The sequence below is a fragment of the Stylophora pistillata genome, chromosome 1 (genome assembly GCF_964205215.1).
Source record: "Stylophora pistillata chromosome 1, jaStyPist1.2, whole genome shotgun sequence".
Lineage (NCBI taxonomy): Eukaryota > Metazoa > Cnidaria > Anthozoa > Scleractinia > Pocilloporidae > Stylophora > Stylophora pistillata.
The window spans coordinates 59,671,512-59,682,122 of NC_142519.1; the positions used below are offsets into that span (position 1 = coordinate 59,671,512).

A 10,611-nucleotide genomic window follows, 5' to 3' on the forward strand; every position below is an offset into this window, starting at 1 on the left:
CTACGGTCTGTCCCCTATACATGGCTCAAATGAGTATTCTCCAGGGTAGCTCCACTCACGCTAGAGGTCTTCTCAAGATCATCGTATTTACCGGACAGAGATATAAAGTATTGAGAGGCTTGCTAAGATTTACTAGCAGATGTGAATACCATTTCGACTGTTCTTCGTAATTAATATTTCTATCATCTATTATCATTTTCTGTCAAGGAAGGATATGTCTCTCGGTTTTAAACATGGAGAACAACCGATTGAATCAGAAGGCCAGTGGTATCAAACAAGATCACATTTTAATAGTAATCAAAGTTTTATGTCTTTACGTGGAGCATGGTTATCCATATTGCCCGACCCAGAGGCTCATGTATGAAACGCAAGACAACAACCCACCCATCCCACCCCAGGGGAGGACATCCATCACACAGTAACCTCGTGCGTGGGAAATTAACGTCTCCTACCTCTAACCCGGCAGGAGACGGGACCTCCATTTATTTGTTCCTATCCCAGAAGACTAGAATATCTAAACCATTTCTTGATGTTATAGAAAGGAAGCATTTTCTTCTCAATTATTTTAAAACCTTGAGTGTTGGTCCGGCCGAGCCCTCGACCTCCCGCACATCAGTCCAGCGCTCTGTCCATTGAGCTAACCGGGAGGCGGTTAGCTCAATTTTTATGAAATGATAAGCCTTGAAAAACATTTTCCCGTGATCTGACCAGGAAAAGTAGGAAGCTATCCTTGCTTTACTGTGTTCCACAAAAATATTATTAGTAGAATTATTCTTCTTTCTGCATTTCACCATTCGTTGATAATCCAACATACTGCTCTTTGTTGTTCAATGGTGTATTACAACAAGAAATATCTTGTTAGATGTCAGGGATAAAGCTATTCCTAAATTTTTAGTCCTGATATTCAGATAACCTTACCTAGCAATTTCAGTGAGTTATACGGCGAGCAGGTTACTAGAATTAACAGTTCTATGAGCTAGACGTATTATCCTGGCTCGTGATATCGAAGTCTCGTGACTGATATAATCACAATGAAACATAAGTAGGAATATATAATTACTGGTTAGATCTAAAAAGTTTAGGATTTGGCTTTTGTTAGCTTTATATCCTTTCATCGACCAATGATTACAATTTTGTATCATATTCCAGATCATCTTCTTCAATGTTATCTTCTCCTTCGTGATCTTCTTCTAAAAGATGTTGAAAGGGAAAAAATTAAGAGATCACAATAACACTATCAGAATGAATCGTTACGGTATTTAACTTTATGTTATTGTTCAACGAACAGAAATAGAGGAGTTATCAAGAACCTTGTTCCTGAGGTGGCATTGCCAAAACCTGAACTTCCATCATTTCAGCTCCTTGCTGCACTAAGAACACAGAAAAATAAATGAGTGAATAAGCCTCTTCGTGTAAGAACAAAGCAGGGCAGAAACGATTTTTGAAACTGTAATACAATTGTTTGAATGTATTCAATGATCTTGATATTGATATAAACGTTGTAAATAAAAAAATGATAATAATAATTGTAATAATTATGATGAGATCAACGTCTGTGAATATATGAAATTCATACATGTGGAGTGCGGTACAGGCCTGAATTGTTTTCAGGCCTTAGTTTCACTACTGCTTGAGTAGTGTTCGTTATTGCGAAAATCGCTCTCATACTGATATAATGAGATCATTATGTACTTTCCTGGTTAAATCGTTCTTCAATTCCAACTTGATAATCACCATGCTGCTCTTTTGTGACTTGTTCGTCTTGATTAATGGACAAAAAACAAGAGCGAAATAGTTAAATCATGTCCTGAAAAGACGGGCGATTTCAAGACCAGTGATGTACATACTGGCAATTAGATGCAAAAAGTAGTTGTAGCGAACGACAACTCAACAAAAATATGTCAAAAAGTTTTATCTTTATGAGCTTCGGTGCATTTCTCCGCCAAACCTCTTTATGTTTTTTTTGTTTGTTTGTTTGTTTGTTCTTTTGGACGCCATCTTCCTGTTATCAGCTGATGGACTGGGGGGAATTAAGTTTGACTGTTGAGTGGGGTTGAAGCATTTGACTAAATAACGTAAAATCATGGATAACGCATTTTTCCTTAGGTTAGGCGCCTTGTATATTATGGATCCCATGACAGATCACAGATGCGGGGCTGTTTAACTCATAAAAAGCAGTTGAAAACGACAATTTGCAGTTTAATCACAAAGAAGATTGTCATTGTTTTTTTTAAGACACTCCTGTGCCTAATCGAGGCTTTATAGGGAACTTCCAGAATCATCTTTCAGAATATTTCATAAAAAAACAACAATTCATTACCATTCAAAAATGTCCTTACGCCAGATAGGAAGGGTTATGAAGAGATTCTTCGAATTCCCTACCTGTGTGGTTGAATTTTCTCCGACTATAAATCCTCAGAAGATGTTTATTCTCTCTTGTTTCTCTGCTTCTCTGGGCGCGCCAGAATATAAAAGTGTCGCTGTGAACAATTCACGAGATATGAAAAATTGATAATGTTGTTATTGTTATCTCAGAAAGTTTAAACTGAATAAAACGGTAAAAGATGATATGGGAAAAAAAAAGGTTTGTTAAAGCCTTAATTTCCCTTTTTGAGGCTTAAACACAGCATTTGATGACAGACTTGAGTAAATACGAGTTTCTTTATCAACCCTTGAAAGGAAGATTGCATTTGTAGTAATTTATAACTGCCTTGTTTGAATATCGAGAAAGCGAGTCGAAAATAACCCTTTGTCCTGAACAATTTTAAGACCCGCGCCGCCCTTTGCTCGTTTCATTTTGAGTCATATTTTACTAAAGTTTAATTGTCGTCTTACCTTGTATATAGAAACATCAAAAAAGAAATAAATACCTGGAAAATATTTTTGCAATCCCTCACTTCGATTCAGATCGAACGGCTTTAAACAGCAACAAATTAATGTACGAGAAAGTTCGTCTGGATACAGCTGCTCCAGATCACTATCTTAAGAAGAATAATCTTATGAACGCGTGCATTCATTTCAAGTCACTATGGACGACATTCTCAAACATGATCTGTGCTATAAAGTCAGCAGTTGTGCCTTTAACCAGTTTGCATTTTTTTTCTTGTTTATTTATACTCCATACGGTAAGAGTCACAAACATATTAGCGGTGTTGAAAGAAACATTGTTAGTTTGACAAACAAAACGTCTCATCTAAGATGCGACATGCTGTAGGCGCGCTCATAAAGGAAACGTTAATTATTTTCAGTGTCTTCAAAACGGGGGGGAGGGGGAGGCTATAAGAGAGTGACCTGGTAAGTAATATGATAGTAAACTACAGAATAAGCCCTTGGGGGACAATAATGAAGAAACTACATTGATTACCAAGAACAGTTGGCACACCCCCCGTCTCTCCTTATAGGTGGTCGACATCCCTCCACTATGTATAATAAGACATCTTGTATTTCAATTCTAATAAGTTATTTAAAAGTCCCCCCAGACAATGATGCAAGGAATTATTGACCACTTTTTAATACCAAGTAATACTGAGATGGGGAAATGGAGAGTTAAGTGACAGTTAAAGAAAACAATTGAAAAAGTTTCCAGACTTTTGCCACTTATCTATTTAGGTATCTGGTAATTCCCCACGCCACTCCCCCACCAAAAAAAAAAACAATAGAGAGGAGAGATTATTATAAAACTCAATAAGAATCCAAAAATGTGTTTTAAAATATTCTCAGATCTCTCTTCCAGCTTTATAGGATGCCGCGTATAGTATGGGTTTTTCTTGTTAAAAAAGTTACTACCCGAGACGTAGAGAAAAGGGTCTTTACCGACGATAGTTTAAGTTCAAACCAATGATAGAAGTATTATATTGGCTTCAACTTTTTTTTTAATACAAATACATTCATCGTTATAACATAGTGATTACATATTTCCTGGAACATTGGATAGACGATTGTACTGAACCTATTTTTTGACATGGATAAGCACCTAGGGCGCGTCGCCGCTTCAGTTGGGGGGATTGAAACTAGTAAACTATTATGGGTTATGTTAATAACGTGTCAGCATATGCATAACGATCCATTGTTTTGGAAAGCTAGTTTTTATGGACGTATTCGGCCACGAAAAGAAAATTTAGTCCTTATGTGCAGCATAGGGTGAATATCATGAGCTGATGTTGAAATGGGACATTGATTACACCTTTCTCTGTAAATACCTCAGAATTTAAACCAAAACAAACCTTAAACAGTCAAGGTGTTACTGATCCCTTTCGTAACTTTTATTGTTATTACAGTAATGAAAGTAATAAACATTTGAATACAACATTTCTAACATTATTTAATTACTAACCACGATATCTTTTAATCGCGCTCCATGAACTGTAATTTGCTTCTAATCCGAAAAGCCGTCGCATCGATATACTAAAACCTTAGTGATTAAAGTTTTAATATTTCATACAAGCGCACCGGTTAATTTTTTGTTTTTAATCAAGGAGGGACAACATATTCGATAATTCAATGAGCCAGAAAAAGTGCATTTTCTGAACTCTGCATTAAATATAATATAGTATTGTTCTAATAATTATGCACATCTTCAAAGAAAAAAGACGGGAAAACATCTTACGAAAACTTGTAAAAAACACCCTTAAAACTCCTGATGTTTTATTCTGTCTTTTCAAGCCTATTGACACCATTCGTTTCTGTTCTCCGAGATGTATTCCATCACCTGCTCTCTTAATTTGCTTCCAAAAGAAACTCCTTGTTGCAGGTGTCTTAAAAGGTCCTTATTAACCGCGCCTCTGTTTTTGTTTACATGAAGGAAAGCCGACATTTATATATTGGGATTATCGTCACAAATAAGTAAGATGACGTCAGATGCAATCATGCACTGATTATGTTGAAGGGTCATGACGAGAACGTAAGACATATATATGAACCACTAACACATAATTGATAAAAACATGAATTAAGTTGTCTAGATCTAATTATAAATATCTAAATCCTGTCATTAAAAAAAAAGGGTTTGCTGGGAGACTTTTTAAGACAGCCAAGTATCGAGTGAAAAATCACTATACTTAACCGACGCACACTGGATGGTTCGGTACAACTCACATAAGGGTCTCAATGGGGTGACGGCTCTTACGGCTAGCGGCTGAAAGTTTTCGTCATTTTAAGGCTGCCGGTTAATTTATTTCCGTTATGGTTCAGACTAATGTTAATAATTAATGTCAATGATTTCAAAAGTTAATAGTTAATTTACATTGTTCTAAAAAGGATAGTTCAGCATTTAGTCAAGTAGGCACTACATCGTCAATTATGTAATAGTTCTAACGTATGTCGCCCACGGAATTTGAACCTGGGTATATCCCACTGCTAACTTACTTTATTGCAGTGGAAAATCTGAGTTTGCTGTCTCCTTCCTTTGTACTCTTGTTCCGCTTTCTTACATTTTATTTAAAGAAACAAAATAAACAAAATGGACAGTTCGATTATGTACTAGTGCTTTCTCGCAACAACTTCATTTGATAATAAAGGCCAAGGACGTTTTAGTCGTAATTCTTTTAAACCTTAGTTATCATGGAGAGGAACTTTGATTTATTTTACCACAACTTGGTTCTGCCATTTTATTTCATGTTAATGCCAACTGGGATCTTCACTGATTCCGCTTCCGTGCACCATGATGCAGCGAACTGTGTGGTACAACTGGCCTCTCACAGATAGACAGAACTACTCTGTTAACTAAAGATTCTAAGATGTGGTTTAACATTCCCCTCCTTTTAACAAGAGAATACCTCCTCTTGTTGTCATTGGAACTTTTAATTTCTATTTAAGGTCAATGAAAGCCCAAGGTACACTTACTTCGAGTAGGGGACACAGACTATTCTAGCTCTTTCTCTCTTTGCTCCACGTTGTGGCCGTTTATAATTTAATCATTCTCCACAAAAAGTAACTTAGAAAGTTAAAACGTGTGGTGTTTACTGTTGATCACTGGAACTTATTTTCATTTAAAGTCCTAATTTTCCTAAAAAAATTGTCCATTACAAATCGTTAAGAAGAGTTTTGAGTCCTTCTGCAAATACACACTCAAGGCAAGTTCCTCGAATGTAGGCATTTCTACTTTAAATTGCACCACAGAAAACTCTGCAATTGTCAGTTGCCAGATCATGACCGATACTTATAGAAGAGAAAATGTTTCAAAGTCTGTTTGGAAGCCTTCAAATCGGCTTTATCATTACGTTAATAAAAATATTTCTGTGAAAATCTCTCTTTTCTCCACTGTCTACTCGCTAAAAAGTTGATCGGTTCATGAAGGAGCTTACCGTTACTACAGCCCTAAGTCACTCGGTTCCTCTTGGGAAGCATTTCGTTAAAATTCTCTAACTTAATTAAGTGGTCTACAATAAACTGAAAATTACTCACTAAAAGAGGATATACGGGAATAGGAGAGCTAAGACCTCCAAACTGCGTGAATGTTTCAGGGTTTCTACGATTTTAGCAAATTTGCTTTATTTGTTTGCGTGAGGTATTCTCCACGGCTTGTGCCTAAGTGGCGGAGGGGTGCGGGGAGAGACAGAAAGAGAGAACACAAAAGAAGGTCGTACATGCATGTGTTCTCTCTCAGATCCCAATCAGTTACGGCTCTGTAGTTCCTGCCTCTTCCCTCTGTTTATCAATAGAACACTGATAATTTCTTGTGAGACAAAGTTTCAACACTTGCAGATGGTTACGTAATAACAAGATCAAGAAGTTGCAAGGTGACTCCTTTTCTCAGTTGGTCAAACTGAAAAAGCTGCGAGTGAAAAGTATATCCGTTTTTACATGGATAAGAACACCCATTTTTAGCGGACTATTATGGAAGTCATGTTAAGAAAATATAAAACAACAATACACAGGAAGCTAAATGTTTAACTTCAATGCCGGATATATCCTCTTTTTAGGGACTTGGGTACAAACCAAATAGAGGAGCTACTATCTCAAGTCTTCCACAACAACAACGAGTTGGTCGAACTGTGAGTAACTAAGGTCTATACCTATGCTTGTGCTTATTTTATTGAAGCGCGATGTTACAAGAATTGCTACTTAACTCATGCATGGTAGGTTAGTGAACCATGAAGGTAATGGAATAGGGTTGGAGGGTTTTCAGATCGGTAATATTGACAGAGAGGAGTAGAGCATCCTTCCATCTTCATAAATGACAATATACTGAAATTTTCAATTCCATTTTCCAATTTTTATGGGTGAATTTGTTTCATTTGGAAACGCGAAGTATTCTGGGTTGCGAACGTGGAAAGGGGAGGCAGAGAGAGAGGGCGAAATGTGATAGTCTCTGAAGGTTTTCCCTCCCAGGTGACAACTTTCAGGTTCCGTACTACCCACCTCGTTTTCTAGTTTTACCAGTTTAGCAGTCGCATTTTCCTATATGATGGTAAGACAAAGATTTCAACATTTACAGATGGTTAGACGGTAATAAGATCAAGAAGTTGAGTGGTGATTTATTTTCTCAGTTAATGGAGCTGCAATGGCTGTAAGTGAAAATTGGTACTCTTATGTCAGCCATTTTGTGTTTCAGACCGTACCATTTCTAACAGAAAATAAAATTAAAAAATTTAACGATCGCAAACCTAGTACGGGACTGAATTGATTTCCTCAAGATTTGAAGAAATGCCGATAATTAACGGACGTTTAAAAAGTTCCACCCAAAAATTCATTATGTATCATTTTTATAGGACCCTAAAAGAGAATCAGGTAGAGGAGCTACCATCAGGGATCTTCAACTACAACACTGATTTGGTCAAATTGTAAGGCGGTTAACAAGTTTGTGCTCGATTTTTACCAATTTTTTTTTTTACTGTCATGATCGTTAGCGTTATTAATTATAAAATAATCGAAATATTGTTTAACGAAACCATAGTCGTCGTGAGTGAGGGAATATTACTTTTGTGTTCACCATCGCGAAAACCACAACGGATATTATACATATGATGCACGATCCTCGCAGTATCACTTTCACGGGTTTATTCCTCGCAGTATCACTTTCACGGGTTTATTACGAATCAACTTAACGGCCTGCTCCCAGTTGGCTTGTTAGCTCAATTGGTAGAGCGCTGCACTAGTATCGCAGAGGTCAGTGGTTCGAATCCCGTACAGGCCTGATTTTTTTCAGGTCTGATTTTCGCTATTGCTTAAATAGTGCTATCTACTGCGAGGATCGTGCATCATATGTATTTAATACCGCAGTTCAAAAAATACATGAATTTCATATATTTCATTGTATCTGAAACAGACTCTCGAAAGTTCAAAACATACATGTTTAATTCCTTTCAACGACTTTCCTTGTCATTTAAAACTAGACAGAGTTAAATCTTTAGAGATGAATCTTGGCTTGAAATGAATGATACTTTCCGTAGGATCACTGACTGTTTTTGATGAGAAGCTCGTCGCGATATTCATTCAACAAGTGTTTTTTTTGCCATTTAATCGAAAGTGTCCGTGCGCTTTTTTTCGCTCTGTAATTGTCAGTTATCAGATCATGATCGATACTTATAAACAGAAAAGGCTTTCTTGGTAGCCTTTAAATCACTTCTATCATTACACTAAATTAATAAAAATATATTTGTGAAAGTCTCTCTCTCTTTTCTCCGCTATCTACTCGCTAAAAAATTGATCGGTTCACGAAGAAGCTTACCGTTACTACAGCCCTATATCACTGGGTTCCTTTTGACAAGCCTTCCGTTAAAATTCTCTTAATTAAGTGGTCGATAAGGAACTGAAAGTTACTCACTAAAAGAGATCACTATTCCGTAAGAATCTGTTGAAATTACCCTACAGCACTGGCTATTTCAAATAACCGACTCTATGAAGCTCTAAATTAGTAACTCAGAAAAGACCTTAGAATCAGGGAGTATCAGTGATTTTCGTAGAGACTTAAAAAAAACCAACAAAATAAGGATTTACCACCTAGAGTCTTCAATGACAACACCGAATTGGTCAGCTTGAAAGAGTCTACCAGCAGTCCCCCTTTTTTGAGGAAATCAGTCGTGCAAGTCTAAAAACTCAGGGGAAAAAATTGATGTTACCGCACGGCGCAGACCTGTTGGAGTGCGCCACACTCCCAGAGTTTCACGTGGTGTGATAACATCAAATCTTTTTTTCTTGACTTTCTTGAAAAATTTGATCCCGTGTTAGCGCACAGCGCAAAACTATGGGAGTGAGGCGACTCCCAGAACTCCGTGCGGCGCGCTTACATAAATTTTTTCCACGCTCATTTTCTTGACTTGCGCAACAGATTTCGCCTAAAAAGGGAGGGTTTTCTCGTAGTATAACTTGCAAGGCAGTAAACAAGTTCATAGTTAATTTAAATATTTTACTATTATCCTTATCTTTATATCTATTATTTATATTTGTTGATTATAAAATACTCAAGGATTGTCGAACGACAACTTGTTGCATAGTGATTTAATTACTGAGTCAGTCAAGCCATAATCCTTTTGTGTGACGAACCTTACTTTTAGGTTCATCATCGGGAGAACCCTAAAAGATATTTGTTAGCGACTGAGAAAGACTTCATCATGTTCGCATCACAACTCTCAATGGACGCGTACGATGGTTATATTTAACCTCTATTTGCCTAGGCTATTAAAATTTGAAAATTTTGAGCAGTTCTTCCTGCATTGTCTTGTTATCCTAAAGAAACGTTCTTAACTCTTGTAGGTGGTTAAACAAAAACAAAATCAAGAAGTTGCGTGGTGATTTATTTATTCATTTAGTCAAGCTTCAGTGGCTGTAAGCGAAGAGCTCATGAATATCTACTGTTGATAGAGTCTTTGATAATAACCAGAGATTGTGGAATGTGTGAACAGTCATCCACCATGAGCATAGAATCTTGTTTATCATTAACTTAGGCCTCTAAACACGTCTTAGAGAACTTCGTATACCAGCAATATACTTCGAGTCAAAATTGTTGTACAGTCGTACGTGTTAAAAGAGCGAAATTGGGTCTCTCTTTTGGGTGATCGGAGGCACTATGCCGATTATTCAATTTCTAATCTAAAGCCTATGCACCGTCCTTTGCTGTGACTGTCGTTTTGTTTTCGGTTAAGTCCGGCTTAACAACTTAAGACTAATTGTGCAATGCCTAAAATACCAATTTCAAAATGTATCGAGGGCTCCAAAATTTTCCCGCGGTATCGGAATGAGAAAATAATCAAGTACAGCAAGAAAAGAGAAGACGTTAAACCCAAAGTTGGTAGTCAACCATGAAAAGTCTCCTTTTACCTTTCATCGACATGTGGTTGGCTCAACCAGTCGAGCAGTGTTATTTGACGCTTATATGACATGAACACTTTGCAGGTTACATTTTCCAATGCTGAACAAAACCTTGAATTTTCGACCACGAAAAGATTCAAACAAAAGCAACATAAGACGTTCAGTTTATTAACCTGTATGTTCTCGTAGATACCTCCATGGCAATCAGATGGAGGAGCTACCAGCTGGAGTCTTCAGAAGCAACACAGAGTTGACCGATTTGTAAGTCCCCAAAGTTTAAGATAATCAGATAATGCAATATTGAAATGTTATATCGGTTTGTGCTTATATTTTTCTTAGCATGAGTTAGAATTCTCTTCATTT

At 37.0% G+C, this 10,611-nt stretch overlaps 1 protein-coding gene across 1 annotated transcript in view; it reads right to left on the bottom strand.

Moving 5' to 3' along the window:
* LOC148743472 (uncharacterized) overlaps nt 1-3,071 on the bottom strand; it is a 43,355-nt gene extending 40,284 nt beyond the window's left edge. The window contains exons 1-4 of the mRNA XM_088726491.1: nt 2,871-3,071; nt 2,383-2,480; nt 1,311-1,761; nt 1,130-1,190 (exon numbers count right to left, since the gene is read on the bottom strand). Of these exons, the coding sequence (XP_088582617.1) occupies nt 1,130-1,190; nt 1,311-1,578 (329 nt within the window). The 5' untranslated portion in view covers nt 1,579-1,761; nt 2,383-2,480; nt 2,871-3,071. The remainder of the gene's footprint in view (nt 1-1,129; nt 1,191-1,310; nt 1,762-2,382; nt 2,481-2,870) is intronic.
* Between the last annotated feature and the right edge of the window lie 7,540 nt (nt 3,072-10,611).